At 38.4% G+C, this 19,908-nt stretch overlaps 1 protein-coding gene across 10 annotated transcripts in view; it reads left to right on the forward strand.

The window, feature by feature from the left end:
* The window catches only part of NCKAP5 (NCK associated protein 5), a 379,062-nt gene that overhangs the window by 271,508 nt on the left and 87,646 nt on the right, over window positions 1-19,908 (forward strand). For all 10 annotated transcript variants that reach the window (XM_019290553.3, XM_019290551.3, XM_019290552.3 and 7 more), the window contains one exon: window positions 13,741-13,809. In XM_019290553.3, coding sequence (XP_019146098.2) covers window positions 13,741-13,809 — 69 coding nt within the window. The remainder of the gene's footprint in view (window positions 1-13,740; window positions 13,810-19,908) is intronic.

A 19,908-nucleotide genomic window follows, 5' to 3' on the forward strand; every position in this document is an offset into this window, starting at 1 on the left:
TCCACAAGCCCTTTCTGTGAGCCTGCTAATTACTCACAGTGGCAGTTGTTTCAGAGGAAACCTTCTATGTGACAGAGATGTTTAGAATCATGCCCTATATTTTTAATTTACATACTAATGCATGCAATTTAGCTGACAGTAATGACAGTTCTACAGTTCATAAACTAAATACATAGTTGCAGTTCATTTCAAACTAACATTATTTTAAAAGTCTGAGTATTCTGTGGACATTCTCCACTGGCTGCATAGGAAATCCTGATTCATTTACCTCAGCTGTTAGAGCTGAATCCCTTGCAACTCTTACATAGTAAAATAATTTCTCTTTACTGACCTTGAAAATGCTTCAACAGTAATGACATCTTCATGGCAATGCACTGTTTCTTAATTTGGTAGTGATTTCCTTTTTGTTCATCTTATAGAAATACAGCATTGGAGATTAGAGCAGGGATACTGGGGAGGTATACTTACACTGATACACTGGAATTACGGGCATTGTGCTGAATTCTAGCCTGTGAGGGTTGGCTTCTGTGTTGGGAAATGCTTAACTACACATGTGAAATCTCTATGATTAACATACTCTTGAAATTCGATATTCACTGGCTTTATTATGCAGCTAATTTGATAGTCCACAGCAGAAAATACCCAAAAGATTATTTTTAGGTCTGCCTAATCTGTCATGGTGACAAGCACAGATTTTAAGATTAGTTATAAATATATAGAGAGGATAGATAAATCAAAAGTGGAATAGTCTGACATCAGTCCATTATGTGTGAAACTGATTTTTGCTGATGGTTCTGTAGATACCTGATTATCACTAAGTAAGGGTTGAATTTCAGTGCATAGTCAGAAAAGCTATACATGGATACAATATAGCCTCATGTGCTGTATGTGGATAGCTACATGCACATTTTACTGTACCCTTGTCTCTTTCAGATGCTATTAAATGTCAAGGAGAGTTGTGTTTATTCATAAGGACATGTGGTTTTTTTGCTGTTTGTTTTTGGTTTTTATTACATGTTTTCTCATATTGCCCACCTCTTCCAGTTAAGTTGTCTTTCTCCATATGGGGTCAGATCCTCCAGTTTTTTCCACCTTAGGCTGAGCACCATTCCTCTGCTTCCCACGTGGGACAGCCAAAGCAGGTCTCTGCCCAGGACAGCTCCTGCTCTGCCCTTCAGGAATGTGCAGCTCTCACCTTCCCATGCAGTCCAGGAGTTGCCATCTGACCTTCCTGACCTCTGGGCTCGCATGCAGGTGGAGACGTGGTTACCTTGCCTGGCAGGGCTGTCCAGCTCCATCTGGGATCTACAGGCGCATAATGCCATCTAGAGGGCAGAGCTTCTTCCCTTCCCACGGGAAGACCTGTGATCCCTGCTGGCCTTCCATCACGTGTGGTGACAGTGCTCGTTCATCTTTGTGATTCATGGGTTTTCCTATTCCTCTTCTGGGTAGTGTGTACTCAGACAGGGCCAAGACTTGGCAATAATTTAGGAGAAGGGCTCCGTTGGTGATTACAGGTGTTTCCCTTTAACAAGCCTGCAGGTTTCCTTCTTGTCTTCAGTCAGTCTGTTCCTCCAGAAAAATCCTCCTGATTTTAAGTGTTCTGGGTCTTAACATTTAAGTTCTTCAGGAAAAAGTCATTTAAAATAGAGGAAGCAGGTAAGACCTGAGTTTTTCATTCAGCTTTTTGTTAAACTCTAAGAAGTACTTACACATTGGCTACTTTGCTAGACAAAATACTCTGTAAAGTTATTGCAGCAACAATTTCAGCTCAGCTGAGAAATGGGTATGAGGGTTGTGCTGCTGTGTGTTTAAACAGAAGTTAAGGTATTTTCCTGTAGTGCATCTGTCCTGCTGCAAGACTTGGTTAGCATTTTTCTTAACAGTTAATGCTAATCTGGAAATGAGCAGAGGCTTTTCAGTGAAGAGATCATGGGGCTGAAACAGCTGAAGCTTCTCCTTAATTGTCTCCAATAGCTCCTCCTTTCTCATCTTTTGAACCTTATGGAGTTTATATATTCAGACCTTAGACAGGTGTCAGAGAAAAGCCTGTTGCCTGCTCCTTGGTAATTTCCTTCAGTCCTATTTGATGTCACCATTCTTTAGCTGCTGTTACCAATAATGACCATTGTAATATTCTTTTTCTTAAATACAATGAGCGTTCTTTCTGTAACCTTAAGTCTGATCTGTATCATCACAAAAAGGATTTTGTTAGACATTGAAGCATCTCCCCAGTGCCGTGCAGAGATTACTGTTACACATATACATGCATAAATTTGATTCAATTAAGGTAGGAGGTGTGAAACAGAGAAAAAGGCTCTGTTGCAAGCTTTATAAACAGCATCATCTTTTTATATAATGCCCTGCCATGCAAAGTAGTTCAGGTAGCAGAAGCAGTGTCACTGCATGAAGAAGCTTTCATTTGAGCTAATTAGCTCTTCTTGAGAACCAGAGTATTGGCCTCAGTAGAACGATGCATGAGCAACCTGAGCCAGCCTTAGCAGATCTTTGCAGATAGTGTTGACATAACTCCATTTTTAAGGGAACAATTTGTGTCTTCCTCTGGGCTCCTCTTGCTGTGGCACAATATAGGATTTTCTCCATTCCAGTGATGGTTGTCTTTATACTCTTTTTCTCAAATATTTAGCCCTTTGAAGTGACCCCAGGATAACTATTCAAAATTTTACCCAATTAGATGAGTAAAAATAAGTATTCTTAGTTCATTGTAAAAAAGAACTTTGCTGGTATTAGGCAAAACCTGTATTTTTCACAGAGACATTGAATAGAAAGAAGAGATGAGAATTGCTCCTGGCTTTGAGTAAGTGATTTGCCTCACTGGTGACATCTGCCAGACAGGAATATTTCCCAATTGCAGGGCAATCTGACAGAACAGTAATGTGATCAATTCTAGATATATGTGACATTGCATAGTATTTCATACATCGATTTATTTTCGTTCTTTTCTCTGCCTTTTCCCTTTAGGCCAATTGATTAATCACTGATCCTGCTCCTAAACAGGAGCTTGGAATGAGAGAACAGCAACATTTCCTCATCGTTGATACCAGTGTTATTGTATTTGGCTATCAAATTTAGACATGTGAAGGTGGGTGCAGTTCCAGTGGCTGCACTTGAGCTGAGTTTAATTATGTATGATGTTACTTTGGCTCATTCTGCAGATCAGGGCTGGGCTGTTGGTCTGCTGCTGCTGTGCTTTTCATGCCTGAGCTTCTTACTGGGGCACCACTGAATGCCATCAACTTTGACCTAAAATATGTGCCATATGAGACTGTGATTGTCAGCCAAACCTTGTTTTTTAAGAACTTCTGGTATGCCACATTCTCCCAAAGTTGTAGCCTAAGGCCTTTCTTGGACCTCTTAGAATGTAGTTTGCAAACAAATGGAAGTACAAAGAACAAAATCTGAGACAAATTGTGTATGCTGAAGAGCAAGGTTAAGTTAATAATTGAGAAAGACTTTAATATAACACAGGAGCACTTAAAAATATATAATTACAATACAATTTGCTTTCTATGTAGCTGGATTGAATGTATATGTTTCTGTGCAGGTTTTTATTTTCTGTTTTCATAATGTACAAAGCTATAAAAATATGCAAGTAGAAAAATGCCTCTGGCACATCTCTCTTGTGTGCAGGAAAAAGTTCCCAACAGACCTGTCTTTTACTTTGGTATTGTGGGATATGATTTTGTCCTGGCAGTGGACTGCCTTAGGGCTTCCCTATTAATTTAGGGAGACATCCTGTTATAATTGTGTGTCTGCCTTGGGAGCACTGCAGTGTAACAGGAGCAGATCCTCAGAGTTGTGCTCTGTACATTTTGGGGAGTCACTCTGGCTGAGCTCCAGGAAAGCCCAGCAGCAGCTGCAGTTCCTCTTCCCATTTCCTGTAAAAGAAACCCAGTCCATTGGATCCAAGGCCACACCACGGTTTGAGCTCTTACCTGGTCACTGTAATGATCAGAAAAATCACTGGAGATCTGGACACTCACAGCTCATCCAAGCCCAAAATCCAATGTGGATGGACCTGATGTCAGCCAGCTCAGTAGGAGACATTTCATATAACTCGTTAGGATCACAATCAGGTGCTGCCACATAATTTTCCACAGGATCCTCATCCCATCTTCTCTAAGTGAGCACAGTCTGCACAGGGCAGAAAAAGCCAGACACAACTCCAATCTGCTGAATCTTTTAAAAGGCAGAATTTGAGGCCTGGGCTGTTGCTCTTTTAGGCCAAATACAATTACTCTGCAAATTCACTCTAAAAGATTAAAAATTAAATGAATCAGAACTTTCAATTTAACAAATGTCACTGCAAAAGCCACATGTTGCTGTGTGGAGCAAGGGACATTGCCCGATTCGTGCTGCGCCTGTAAGAACAAAAGAGAAGAATGTTCAAAGCTCTCAGGAGAAACACGGTGATATTTGCAAATAGAGTTTCATTTCAGCTAGCTGGAAATGAGCAGTAATTTTGTGATTCAGGTATTAGGAGTTGGCTACTGGCTACAAAACAATTGCTGCACGTTATGTGGCATTCGATGCTCTCCATAACACAGCACCAATACCTGTCCTGCTCCACTCGGCTTCACGACTCCTTAGCTGGGAGGGACAGAAATAACTGAGGCCATCAAGAGAAGTTCATTTTGAAATACCTGGGGAGGTTGACTTATGGGTGACTTCTGATGAAGAGAGTGGAATTGCAGGAAACATCGCCTTCAGGAATAACTCAGTGCTCCCATGTAGTTAAAACAGGAAAACTTGTTATAAATTTATGTTGCGAAGTGTGAAACAGTTGACGTTAATAGCTTATTGTGGTGGAAAGCTTTTAACTTGAAGTCTTTAAAGGAACAGAGTAAAATGATTCAGCATAGGAGAAGGAAAAAAATATATTTTATATTTTATTATGTTTAAAAATACTTTGTGGCAGTATCAATTATACCATCACATAATTTTTAAGTCTATTGCATAGTATAACAAAGAAAAGTCATTCTTTTTCTTGTAATTCAAATAAAAAAAAGCTGAAGGGGCATTTTTTAAAATGGAAAACCAGTTGTATATTCCATTTTTTCCATTTCAGAAAAACTCATACATGTTTCTTTGGAAAAGAAGAAAAAAAGATTTCCCCACTTGCATAGCAGAGAACTGGTATGAGTTTCCCATCACCCAACCAGTGCATGTGACATTCAAGCATATGGAATCAGTGTTTTCCACACTGTCAGTTTAAATCATTTTATTTCATAATTACTTTTGTTTGAACTAAATGAAGGAACTTAGGATAAATAATTAGGAAAAAATATTTTTTGATAAATATTCAGCATCCACTTTCTCTGAAGTCAGAGCAAAACATCTGCTCTTTTACCTTCCAGTGAGATCCAAAATAATTGGGTATGGGATACATTTGTGTTGTAGATTATACGTTAAATGAGGGGACAAAAAGCAGGAATGCAGTAAAGTCTGAATATTTTGTTTCTATCCTCAGCCCCCATGAGCAAACTCAATTGCTTAATTTCCTTGGGGGAGTGGAATGGGCAAGTGGGGAGGAGGCTGGTGTTGGTGTTCCTTGAAGACAGTGCCAAATTGAGCTCCAGATTTTTACTGTTTACTATCATTTAATAGCAGCCCTTTGGTTCAGGTGCATTGAGCAGCCTGGAAGCACCAGTTACAGCATTAAAGCCGGTTTTTTTTTCCACTGACCTGTGAAATTATATTTTATTTTCAGTCCAATGTTATTCAAAAAACCCATAGAAAAGCTACTTTAGAGAAGAGCTGCTCTTGATAGAATTTCTAGAAATTAAAAAAAAAAAAATCCTGAATACTTTATGTAATCCTTGTCTTCCTGATACTTAATTTCAAGGTTTTCTACCTGTAAAGGCAGTTTGTCCTTTGTCTTCCTCTTCCATACTCACTTCCCAGAGCCAAGGATCAGTAATAGCATTTCAGTATTTTCTCTGAGCATCTCAAAGACAAGAGGGGGGAAATAGGAAGTGTTTCTGCTGGGATAAAGTGGCCCAGAGATTAATTTTCATATAGAGATCTGAAATGCCCTATTCCTTTCAAGCTCCCCATTAGATGAACCTTGAAGCTGAGTGTGCTGCTCAGGTGTGGATAATGGAATCACAGAAAGTACAAAATTGTCACGGTGTCAGTGAGCTCATGGTCGAAATTGCCCAGCTTTGAAGGATAACTCATTTACAGTAAATTCTAAAGTGGTCTTTCTTAGTGCTTGAAAAACTGTCTTAAAATATATGAGTCTTCCTCAAGATCTGAATTTAAATAAAAAAAGAAAAACTAAAAGAAAAACCTACCTTTTAAAAGGTAAAAAAATTAAATTTTTTAAATTTAAAAAATTTAGTTATTGGTTTCAATGTGACTCCTAAATTTGATAAAAGTCTTCTCCAAAATGTTTCCCTGCAAAGCAAAGCAAATATTTTCTTTGCAAATGACTGCATTGTAAGTTTTGTATTGAGCTTAAGCACTGGGTTTACAGATAGTCAATGGTTTTCAAGTAATCTTTACTAATAATTGCTATTATCAAATTTATCAAGTAATTACTATTTCAAAGAGTTAGAATTTCAAGAAAAATTGAAACAAATGCAACTGACCAAATGTGATGTGATTGGCTCCTAAAAGAGGTTTCAGTGCAAAGATACTTAGGTATGAGTCACATACAATTAGATATTAACCACAAAATGCCATTTCAGATTAATCAAGTCCACACCACTTGCCTTTATCTGTCTGTGTTAATTGTAAGAATCTTAGTTTGACTCACAATTTCAGGATCTCAGACCTTTTTTCATGGAGCAGGGATTTTTTCTTTTATAGAAGAAATAACTATCTGTGAATATTACATGAGGAAGCACAGTCAGTCTGTCAGGGTGAAATGCTCTCTGTTTTTAGGGACAGCAATTCTGTAAGGAAAAAATCACTTAAAACAAGAAGGGGGAAAAAAAGGATGTGGTGGGAGTCTTGGTGGGGCTTTTGGCTCCCCATGCTTGTACCTCTATGGTTTATCAAGTGCATGTGTGTTATATAGACCATGTCTTTAGGAAATATAGTTGTTTGCTGCCTCTCTCTGTTTATTCAGACCTCTTCTAATCCTGGTCCTCAAAAACTGTTTTATATGTGCTCGTTTGGAAGAAATTTTTGGGAAACAAAAAAAGACATTCTTCATAAGTTTAACCCATTTGTGCAAAGGCCTGTATTGACAGTGCTTTACCAGTGGAAATGTTGAGAGTCTATTATTATCTCTGTAAATACTGGTAGAATTTGCTGTTTTCTCCAATTTGCATGCAGGTAAACATACAACACTATTATTGATATATCTGTTAGTAGGAGCCTGGGTGATTATTTGCTTGGAGATAAGCCTGTGCTTATAATGCCGTCTGTTTCGCTAGATGTATTCCTAACCTTCTCTTTAAAATGTCAACTCCAAACATTTCTGTGGTGTCAGAAGGGAAAATGTTAAAGTTTTAAAGGTTTGTAATTCTTAACTACTTTAGAGTTAACTGGAAGAAGAAAAGACAAATACTGTCATTCAGTTGAAAATTTCCAGCCCAGATTTGGGGCGGGGGGCAGAATAAAGGTATTTAGCAGAGGAATTCCCAGGAATATGAGGTTTGCTTTAGTCATTTTTAGGACACAGTCTCATCAGCAGTGTATGAATCTCATTTGGTTCTGGTTTGTTTGATTCAGGTCTTGAAGTTTATACATTTATCCAGTTTGAGTAGATTTGAAGGATTAAATTCTAGTTATACCCTTCTTTCCAAAGGGAGGCTCCCTCATTTAGGTTGAACACCCGTTGTTTCTTCTTGTTTGAACTGGGAGTAGCTCAGCAGAGAGGGAAAGATCTCTGTGGTTATGAGCCCTAACCAGGACTGTGGGTGGGAATCCCTTCGTGCAATCTGCTGAAAATGTGCAGATAAATGAACAAGTTCTGGGTTCTGATCTCTGACAGCATGAAATCAACACAAATTTTAAAACTGTTACCTAATTTCTGCTGTAAATTCATGTTTAAATACATGAATCTGCTAATCAATAATTGATAAGGCATCATAAGAAGTTGCACGGACCTTGGGCTGCTTTTTCTTAGCAACATTTAAACCCAAGGAGTTTTTGGTAGCCTTAAGTGGTTAGTTTCCTGATGTTGAATAAGTATCTTCTGATTTCTAGCATACTTTAGAAGGTTGTACTGCTTTCTGTGAGTCTACAAACCCATGGGTAGCACAGTTATAGCACAGCATGGCCTGGGAGATAGACGGCTTTTGAGATTTAATACAGTTTTGTAGCAGTAAAGAATTGAAAAAATATTGCTGAAGTTGTGAATTGCAAGAATGATCCCCACCAGTGCTGCCCAGTAAGGTTTAATGTGGCCTTTTTATAGACAGAATTATAATTGACACTTGTATAGTTCTGTGCTTTATTATTTAGCATCGCATATGTATGACTTTCGTGCCATGTTTTAAGTGAATGGGAATTAAACAGTAGCTGAATATTTCAGATAAAATATGTCAAATGTTTTAAGTGGGGTCAAATATAACAGGCTATTGAAAAATAAAACAGAAAATGATCCTACTTAGAAGGCTAAGTGTTTTGAAGAAAGGGTGAGAAGCTGTCATCCTATCACTAATTTGTTCTTTTTGGTTGTTTTGGGAGTTTTTTTCTCCCATCTCCATGATCCAGAAGAAATAATTAAGACTAGGACATTTGAAAAAAAAATGCACTTTTCCTAAGTATTATTCCACTAAATTCACTGCTTATTGCATCAGTAGCTAGCACTGCCCAGGCTCAGTGTCCCGGGGATGTGGGGCCAGGGAGCAGAGCTGTTCAGCAGGGGCACACTCTGTGGTTGCCCAGTGTTGATCTGTTGTGGAAAAAGTGTAAAGGACAAGGTGGAAACATCCAAATGTTGACAGGTGGCCTTGAGGTGCAGCTCCCATTTTACTCCTAGCAAAGAGCTGTCTTTACTAATATAAAAGGCACTGGAAAGTGGCCAGTGGAAATGCTGTTACAGTGGTAGAATTAAATTAAGGCTTTTGTTGCTACAATTACATTGATTTAAAAGCACAAATGTAATTTTCAGTTCTTCTGACCAGCATAAGTATGGTGTTAAACTTTCCTCTGACAATTTGTTGGATTAGTCTTTCAAAGGACAAATTTTCTGCATAACAGGGACAGAAAAATGCAAAAAGTTCTCTGTGACCAATGACACAGAGGTGATTCAAGTGGTAAACTCTTCCCAGAACAGCAGCTCACCAAAAATGCTCTAAGGACCTGAGGAAAAAATGCAACAGCATCACTTCTTACCTTGCCAATGACAGCGTTTGACCTCTCATGTGCTGTAGGAAGTTGTGACCACAAAAGTATACAAAATCAGAAGCTGAAAGCAGGAAAAAATTGCTGAGTACATTTGAAGTGCTTGGACAGCCCTTAATACACTGCACTGGGCATGACAAATGAGTGTCTGTGTAAATCAATAAAGCTTTCTGTAAATGGACAAACGGTTTAGTATAAATAACAAAGGAGCGAACCTGGTAACTGTGGAGTAGCATTCTGTCAGGGATTTTAAAGTTCACTGTCATAACTTTGTTCCTCTTGACCTTTATTGATGATACCTTCAGAGCATGCTGAGCTGCTAACTAGACATACAACCTTTAGACCTTCACCTCCTGTCCATGACTAGGTGATCTTTAAAGGTCCTTTCATTCCAAACCATTCTATGATTCTGTGATCTCCTCTTCCCTTAGTGCAAAATGCATCACGCTCTCTGCTTTCTTCTCTCTTCCCCCTCCCGTCCTTTTGTTTTGTCTCATCTCTGCAGTGGTTGAGTAAGGAAAACTATCTTCTACGTAATTCTCTTTTAGTCACGATTCTCTTTTATTCGTGCATTCTAGTAGAAAATTCAATGTTTTAATTAATTTCCTTGTCATTATAAAAGTGCAGAGCATTGTCTGTTGAAGCATCAGGTGTGTAGCCTTTTACTAACTTTGAAACTGTGCTAACAGCTGCCCCAGATGAGAAAATATCTGTGGAAGGGAGAGAAAGCTATTAGCTGACCCAAAGACTTTTTATCATTACCAGGGCTATGTTTTTCATCCTGAGGAAGGAATTAAAATCAGTTGGCAAAGTCTCTTATAATGACTGTGTTAGCAGTGGTATCAATTCAAGGCAGCCTCGGTTTTGTTAAAGTAGTCTGAAGTTTTACCTTTCAAACTGATTTTCTATAAACCCAATCTCTCAGTTCAGAACAATGTTGTCTCTAATTCAGGAAGTTGGAGGCTGCTTAGCATTATCCAAGTCATGACTGAAATCTTTAAATTTTCCAATGTTTGGAGAGACTCTTGTGCAAAATCCTTTCTCCCAAATCGGAATTGGGAGGGATGTCTGTTTTGACATTTTAGGATCCTTGAATCTGTAATGATCCAAAACCAAAATGTACTGATGTTTCATTTGGTGGTAAACTATGCCACAGTTACTGTTGGCTGACTGAATGCTGCTGTACTTTGAGATCTGTCCCCCCCCCCGAAAAGATGTGTTTGCCTGAGGTGCTGGTGGCAGGCGCTGAGTTTGCCGTGTCTGCTGGGCTGCATCGCTTTTAGTGCTTGCAAGGCTGAGGGACAGAGAAGGATTGTTCATTTCTAAATGTAACATGAAATATACATCAATTCCTAGAGGACAGCTCTGCCTAAAACTAGAAATCTCTATAGAAATCAGTGGCTATCTCAGAAAGTGCTGTTCTCAGGGCTCTCAGTTGCTTGTTCTCAGCAAGCTCAGTTTTCCCTGCATAGTCCCCTGCCAGGTTATGGATGGGATTAGTGGTTGCACTGGGGGTCAGAACTGTCACTGCCCCTGCTTGCCTGCAAGGGTGCAAAAGCTTTCAAGCTGTGAGAAGTGAGAGGGGCTTCTTACTGCAGCGTAGCTTTCTCTAAGTGTGGCCTGAAAATAAAAATGGAAGTAGATTTAATAGCAGCTTCCCTCAAGGAGATGTACTTTGCTTAACTGGCAAAGGAAGCCCAGAATATACAATACGAGAGGCAGGCAGATTCTTTGGAGCAAAAATTGAGCAGCTTTACAATAACATCAAAACCCAGTGATTTCTGTTAAATAAATGAAGGTTTGGATTAGGAGGCAGGGTTTTGAGACTGTAAGTGCTACTACAAATTTTCCAAAAGAATACTTTCAGGGGAATGAGGATTATTATCAAGTATTTGGTTGCAATGTAGAGTGATTTAGTGTATCAAGTACTGGTTTTCCCATGTTGTGGGAACTGGCACAGATTCTAAAGTAAAGTCAGTCAAGTGTTCCCTTCTAGTCTGGTCCTCATTACAAAAATGCCAAATAAATAGGCTTGATTTGCTTGGCAATCAAGAAGCACAAAATTCAAGCTAATATTAACTGCATTACATCCTTCCACTACAATTTTGAAAGCAGTGGTGTGAGAATAGGTTTTATTATACAGATGTTTCCACTGTGGGTTGATAAGAGCTGAAATGTAGCATTTATTTATAATACTGTCAAGTTTAGATCTCCTAATTTTGGTAGCCTGTTTGTAATGGAATAGCTTGCTGAAATCAGGGATTTAGTGAACAGATCCAAGAAGATTTAGCATTCCATTTAACAGCATTCCAAAATATAGAGTAAGAGAAGCATGGGGAGCTCTCTCTGTATTTCATATAGTACAAGTGTGTGCTGTAGTTCTTTTACACATTTCTATGTGGAAGCAATCTGCCCAAATTATTTTAGGATAAAATCATACAATATATTTTTATGTTAATGAAAATGAAAATTAAAAATTAAATCCATAAGTATGTCAATATGTGTGAGTGAAAATATGTGCAGACTAATCCTTTAGTGATTGCTTCAAAACAGTAAGAATTTCTTTTGGATGGCATTTTAGGGGGATATTCTTAGAGAAAACATCTGAAAATCTTTAACTCAGAAATATATTTTTATGTAACGAACATCTCTTTATTTTATCAATGAACCTGCAAGAACCTGTCTGTAAAAGCAAACTATGGCCTCTTCAGTCTGGAGGACTATTTACCCTCCAGCTTCTGATTTCTTACTACTGCTTTTGCTTTTGCAGCTTCTTCTTCTACTTTGGTACTTCTGCATCTGCTACTTTTTGCTGCCTCATCTCACAGTGCTCTCTGCAGGATCACCCATAGACTTTTTATAGCCATATGTTGAACCCTTTCATAGGTGACATTGTGAAAATATGATGCAGAGCATTTTACCACCTTTGCTGGCTTTAATTGTACCCTGGAGATAAAGCGCAGATTCCGTACAGTTGCTTATTTAGACTTTTAAATAAGTAAACTCTATATGCCCTTGTTTCTTAGCACACTTTCACTCTTCAATCTCTTTCAAGATGCTGGATAATAGTGTATGTTTGCTTTTGCTTCCAAGCCTTACTTTTATGATTCAGCTGCAATTGAAATTTTTATTAATGGGCCAATTTAATAGACTTTGGGATTCTTATTTTGTTGATTCATTGACTATTTTTAACAAGGAAGGGGGAACAGTGCATCTTTCCACAGAGTCTTTCCATACAGCACATTACATTAATTTTCCTCTAAAACTACAAATGTTAACTATATTTATCACTGTTGTTTTGGTAACGACAATTCCTTTGAAACAGCATTTGTTTAAGTTTTATAGGTTGACAGAAGGTTAAAGTAATGCAAGTACTGTAAATTGCATAATAGTTGTAATTATGGGAATGTATTGATTTTGGTGTTATGGTTATGTGACGTGAAGTTATGCATGGGAGGCACAGAGATTTCTAGAGCCATTTATAACTCATAGATTTATATATATATTGCTTTAGTTTCTCAGCCTTTAAGAGAAGAATAGTAGAAACTTGCTCTGATGAAACTTCATCACACTTTAAAAATTTTCTTTTTCCAATACTATAAGAATTCCTAAAGTTAATACAGATATATATAAAAAAAATACTTTCATTTACTGTGATTTACTTACCAGATTGTGCTATATTGAAGTTTTCACAGTGCAAAAATATGAACAGGGTGAAAATTAAAGACAGATGAAAGGCCCTAATATACAGGAAACTTTATCATATTTAGAATTACATATGTGAGAGAAAAAAAATCTGGCTTCAAGATTGCGTTTAGATGTAGCAAAATACCTCTCACTGTTGAAGTAGGAGGATATTTTTTTTGTAAGTAAAGACTATTACATATATCTGCTTCAGTTAAAGGGTGTAATTCACCAATGAGCTGTAGAAGGACCTGTGCTCCTGGAGTTCCCCACTGCAGAAACCAGGCTTATGAGTTAAAAGTTTACATAAGATTGGCTTTTGTTTCCCTGTGATAGTGGCTGCCTCTGTTTGCATCTGAGTGGTTCGCAGCTATCAAGTTCCCTCTGAACAGAAAAGGGAGAGGAAGAGAAGAGATGTCAATATCTTTTATAGTGTTTCATTGCCAAGTCTATTGCACCTGACAAGATGAGATGGTGGACACACGTGGAATATCTGCTATGATATTGTTCTGGATTGTAATGCATGGTGTGAATAATCTCATAAATGAATGTCACTTCTGGTTTTACTCAAAGCACCAACCTGCAGCAAAATAAATTGTATGGTGCATTTTATTCTGGATCTTGAAGAAGGAAAATAATTAAGCCCCCTGAGAATTTTTATGAATTGTCATGTGGTGAAATATATCCTTTGCTAAATGTACATATTTACATATTTATTCCATTTTACTGTAGGCGGAGAATTCAGCGCTGGCTCTGGAAAACGAAAATCAGAGAGAACAGTATGAGAGATGTCTCGATGAGGTAAGGTATATGGAAAGGTTGTTCTTACCTACTACTATGTTTAAATGAATACAAATTAATCTCTCCCTCTCTTAGAAGGTTGACATTGTTCTGCAATTTTCGCATTACCTCATTCTAATTAATTCCAAGAACATGTGTCTGGCAGTCAAAGGTGTTGTTCTCCATGACCTCTGCGTAAAACCTGTTTTGACCACACCTCTTCACTGAAAAGTGGTCAATACATAGAACTGGCTTGCTTTCATGAGGAGGAGGAGATTATAATTTGCCTATTAGGTGCTGTGCACTCCTTTTATCTGAAGTGGAACACGTGTGACAGTGGCTTCTCCCATCAAGAGCCCCCCAGCTTTCTCATGTGATACATTCCATAACCCCAGAATTTAGTCCTCAGCTCGCCCTTAGGGTTACATACACAGCTTTTAATGCTGTTTTTTTCTAGCTGTTTTCTAGATCAGAGCTTCCAATTACAGCTAGAATGTAATTTGCCCCTCACTTACTGTCTGAGCACTCCAGCAATGCCTACAATTCCAGAAGTGTCTACCATCTCCTGTTGCTTGGAGATTTCTCCACACATGTACTGATGCTCACTTGTTCCTCCCAATAAGGCTCTTCAACATGCCTGAGAGTTTAAAGCAGTTTTAAAACTCTTAGTGGCTCGAAGAGTTGCTTGGCAGAAATCATTTACCCATTCCATAATAAGGATGTGTAGTGGCATAAGTAATTAGCTGACATGCAAACAAAACCAGAAGAACCCCAGCTGCACCTTGGAGAAAAGAGTGTGTAAGCAAGCAAACCACCCAGGGCAGATGACAATTCCAGTCTTCCCACCAGCTTTTTAAATTTTTAATCAGCATTTGCTGAAGTGTTAGAAGCATGAGCAATACAGCTCTGGCACAAGAAACCTCAGTTCAGTGCAGATTTTCATCAACAAATCCACTCTTTTGCCACTGTGGCATAGTTTTATCAGGGAATTTACAGATACACCTTCCCACAGGGTCGTGCTCTGCCCATTCTGTGGCTCTGGGGTACGAGCAGAGCCTTTGTCTGCATTGGCCCAAGTCACTCTTTCAGTGCACACTTGAACCGTGTATGGATATCTTGGTGATAAGGATGAAATTACCATGTAATTGCTAACTTCATTTTAAATTACAGAGCCTGAATTAAAATTATTTTCTGATTGTCTAGGACAAAATCTGCTTACATAATTAATTTTGGAAATGAGCAAAGCACTGTAACTGTCCATTTCAGCAAAACACTCCATGCAGATTATAAGGACAGGAAACATGCTTTTATGCTGTTTGCAGTGACGTGATGGATTTCTGACCCAGGATTGTTTTTCACACACCGTTTCAGACTAAAGATCATATAATTACATCAAACTATGCTCTGAAGTTCATGATCTCCAACATTATGTTGGCTGTTTTCAGTTCTTCTGTATTATCCATCTTCTCCCATTGTGTCAACTTTTTCAGGAGAAAGTGCTTCTCACCACCCCTGGGTTGGGCTTCCCTGTTTCATTTTTTGTTTATCTTGTTCTTTTTTTTGTGTGTTCTGTTTCACAGTGCTTTGGCAGAAGCACTGTAACCAGCATTGTTTGAGCTGACACAAGCTTGGACCTAATGCCTTCTGGTCACTGAGGTGAAGAAGTTTCTGCCAGTGACTGGGGCAAGAAAACCATATTTAATAATTGCAGATTCTGCAGGAGTCCCGGGTCAGCATCCACCTGAGCACATTCCTTTGGTGGAGCTGCACAAGAAATCACACATTCTCACCCTCTATTTTATAGTAACAATAAAGAGTATAGGAGATAAGACAGAAATTCAATTAGTTAATAACCAAAAGTCCTTTCCAGGCAGGGATTGTAACTGGAAATCTTAAGCAAATAAAGTGCTTTCTATAAAGATTTAAAAAAAAAAAAATTAAAATATTTAAAAATATTTCCACTGAAAATTTTATTTTCTTTAAGACTTTAAGTCTGATGCTTGCTCTGTTTATAACTCATCTTACACCAGCCCTTCTTCTTGAAAGTGAGAATCTCTTCAGACCTTCCCTAGTCTGGCCCTCAGAACTTGTTCAGTGTTTTTAGGAGCAGATATAACTTAGGAGCAGCCGTGTATCTGTCTGTGCTGCAGTCCCACTTTGCTTCAGGGGCACCTGGCAGGTTTGGAGTGAGGAACAGAGCTGTTCCTGGGAACACAAGGCTGTGATCACACCCGAACCTGACATAGCTGAAGTGCCACCAAAACATGTGAGTGCCTACTACAATCATGATTTTAATTTTGCCTCTTCAGTCAAATTAGTTGTGAGTGCAATGAACTTCTCCTGGGCTGATGCACAAGGAGTGCTTCCCTCCCAAGCTACCACCTGGCCATTCTGGCTGTTACATGCCTGGGAGCCTTGACAGGCCCTGGAGGTAATGAAGGCTGGGAACATCATTTGATGACTCTTGAGAGAACGCTGCCATCTTTCACTCATCACTCAGCAACCTCAGATTGTAGCTTCTCTCCCCTGGGCACAGGCAAACTCTGCTCAGGGCACTCAAGCACCATTTAACCTGGCCACCCTGGCAGTGTGACCTTCGTGGTCCCTCAGGGTCACAGCAAAGTGATAAGGACACCTGCTATGCCCAGTGTGCCCTCTGCTCAGGTGCTGATGGCCATTAAGCTGAATATGAAGGAAGTAAGAATAGCCACTGTGATTTTTCTGTCTGTCTGTAGCAAAGAGATGCCAGAGCTGAATTATTAAAGCTATGCTTGCCATTATTTTCTCTCATTTTTCTTTTTTTTTAAATCAGTTATTTTACATAGTACTTTTCATTCATATAATGCCCTACATTTAATATTGTATGAATGCCTGCAACTGTGACATAAAAATGCATGCTCTGTAATCATTTTCATGGTAAAATTCAAAGAAACTCAAATGTTCAGGGAGATTAAATCTGAAAAGCATATGGGTCAAGCTGAGCAGAGTCCTTTATGAATTTTAACAGTTATTCACTGATTTTAAAGTAATTGTTCATCTCTGAAGTGTAAATGTAAAAAACTTGGAACAGTATTTGGAAGAAGGTGTCATTGAAATGTTCCAGTACTTGATAAATAAGAAAAGAGCTTATTTAATTTCAGACATACTCCATAAATGTATCTTTCTGTTGCTGAAAAATTTACTGTGAAACCCAGGATTGTCTTCCTGTACCTTTGGGCTTTGAGGTTAACATGCTTAATCCCAGTTTCCTATTGTGGAATTCAGATGTCAGTTGATTGGTAGGTAGCAATGTCATGGTTATTCACATCACTGTGCCAGCTGAGATTTCTGTCAACCTTCACCATATTCACATGCAGGAAATTATGCAACTTAGGGTAGTTGATATTTTTGCTGATGTTTTAAGAATTAACTAATCAAAAATGCAGAGTTATCTTAAAAAAAGGCGTTCTGTTTTTAAGATTTGAATAAAAGATAAATCTTTTATTTTAGTACACTTGAAATGTCTTTTTGCATATGGAATCATACATTAAAGGCAGCTGTGTAAAATCTCAGTACTTGTAAAAGGCATGACAGATGTTGCATTAGGATCTCTTTTCTTTGATTCGTTCTTTTATAACTTTTCTATTAAGACCACTTTATGACATATATTTGTAAACATAATTGCCTACGGAAAAACTGAAGCTGGATCTTTTATCTCTTTTATTGCAAACCAGAAAAGGAAACATCACCTAAAGATCTTGGCTATTAAGTTCAAAGGAAAGGCAGGCAGTGTGAAAGCAAGGAGTGTCACCTTCTGCAGAACAGCAGACCAAGGAACCAGCCAGCTCTGTTCTATTCCTTGTTTCACCTTGATTAACTGCAGTTACCACAGGTCAAGTAATTTTACAGCCTGCTTTTCACTGGGATTGAGCCACAGTTATGCCTCATATAAGCAGGAACTTCAAATTTTCATATTTTCTGCATCTCAGAAGTCAATTCCTCTGCCTTCGATGGTCTCAGTTTCCACAGTTCTTGGTAGTTGTGACTGCCAGTTTTGTGGAGCTGGTTCATGTTGTTCATTCACATCATGGTGTCTCCTGATACCTGTAAGTTAAAATGAAGTAGATTGTTGAGTTTAGCAGCTTACTTCCATCTGCTGTAGGAGTGGAATGGCAACCTCATTTGAAATGCAAACATTTGGCTATGATTCCACTTATTGAGTGCTAAATTAATTTTAGTAACTGCAAAACATTTCACTGAAGGCTTCCCACCTCTGTTCCTGCTGAATACCAAAAATACAGACCTGAAAATCTTGAATGGTAATAACAACACAGTTTTCCAAGATGCTAGATAATAAAAAAAAAACAAACCACGTTTTCTAAAGAACCTGGTTACATATCTTTCTTGAGTTCCATGGGAGCTATGGATCACTGGCAGGTACTACCATTTAGATACCTATTTTCACTCAAAAGCAGAAAAATTTGTCATATATGCATCAGCAGGTTCAGTTTTTTCCCATTTGGAATATTATGCCATTTACACTCCTCTGTACAATATGTAAAGCTGTAGGAGTCATTTTGTAGGCTATGCTGTTGTGAGTGACTAGTGCACACTTCAAAGAACCTTTTAGTTCTTCCTTGGTAAAGTAACTCCATGTCAGAAAGTAAAGAAATAATGTATTCGCTATGGTTTGTTCAATTTTCAGGTAGAGCAAACAGACCTTAAAGTACCTGGCAGAAGGAACAGTGTTGGATGGAGAGCCTGAGAGCCTGCAGGGCAAGGCACATGGGCTTTCAAAACCATAGCATGCTTACTTCTGTTGGTTATTACTGTTCTAATATTAGTCTGTGTCTTCTGTTAAATCACGTATAGAGCTGTTCTTTTGGAGTGTTGTTCCACAGGCTGCCTGAAGTGAGAAACCAGTTTGGAAAAAAGACTTGATACAAGGCAACTTTATGAGTATGAATCAAATGTAACTTTTGGATCTAGCCAGAACCAAATTATTTGCAGAAGTGAATTAGCTGCTGCAGCTCTTTTCTCCCAACTGAGCTCTCATCAGTGGTGGTGGGGGTTTTATGTAATTTGCCAAGAGTAACAAGAATCAATGCAGGTTATTTAATGATACCTGCATAAATTTTAATATAATTTCTGTAAACCAAAAACAAATTAAAAAATCTCTTTTTTCAAAGAGAGACATCTCTACTTGCTCTGCCTAAATGCAGGAGCAGAAGTATAAATCAGCACAATGTGTGATAACGTGTGCATATATGGTGTTGAACCTTCAAGTTAGCATCAACAGAAAATCTTACCTCAGTCTCTCTTTCTCTCCCTCCTTCTTCCACCTCACTGCCCCTATCCTTGCTGGTAAATATAAATTAGAAAGGATGTATACAATAGATAACTTCAAATATTCCGTGTTGAATATATAGTTTGCTAATCAATGGTGTGTAATCTCATTCAAGTCAATTATGCTATGTGGGGTGAATGCCTTCCAACCACATTTCAATGACAGTAGGTACTTTAATTTTCTGTGGCACTTTATGGTTTCTGCCTGTCATGATAGATGTACCATTTTGTCAATATTTAATCAAGAAACAATTAAACTTCATGAAAACATTCAGGCCTCCATCCTTGGCTGGTAAAAGTCCACTCTAGTGGATGCAGTCAGTCCATGCTGATGCACACCAGCCGCATATAGAACTGTGAAAGTTTAATGTACTGCAAAGAAGAGATGACAGAAGTTAACCAAATGCCCCTCATGCCACACTGCAATTGATACAATGCACATTTGCTTATAATGAGGACTAGAACAGAAGTAGTTGATGTGAATTTCATGTATTCTTACTAGTATTATCTTACTAAAATACTAGTAAATAATGAAAATGCTAGAATTGGTAGTGGTTGTAGATGGAAAGTGGAGTGGAAAGCCACTGGCAACTGTGAAACCAACACAGTGAATGTTCATAACAATCTTTCAACACACTCTGGTTGGATATGTCCTTAACCCTTTGGGCCTCACATTGGGTGCCAAAAATGGACTGTCATGGTTTTAAGCCCAGATGGAGATGAAACACTACGCAGCTGCTTGCTCAACCTCGATGGAATGGGGAGGAGAATCAGGATAAAACTTGTATGTTAAGA

Source organism: Corvus cornix, chromosome 7, assembly GCF_000738735.6.
Source record: "Corvus cornix cornix isolate S_Up_H32 chromosome 7, ASM73873v5, whole genome shotgun sequence".
NCBI classification, from domain to species: Eukaryota; Metazoa; Chordata; class Aves; order Passeriformes; family Corvidae; genus Corvus; species Corvus cornix.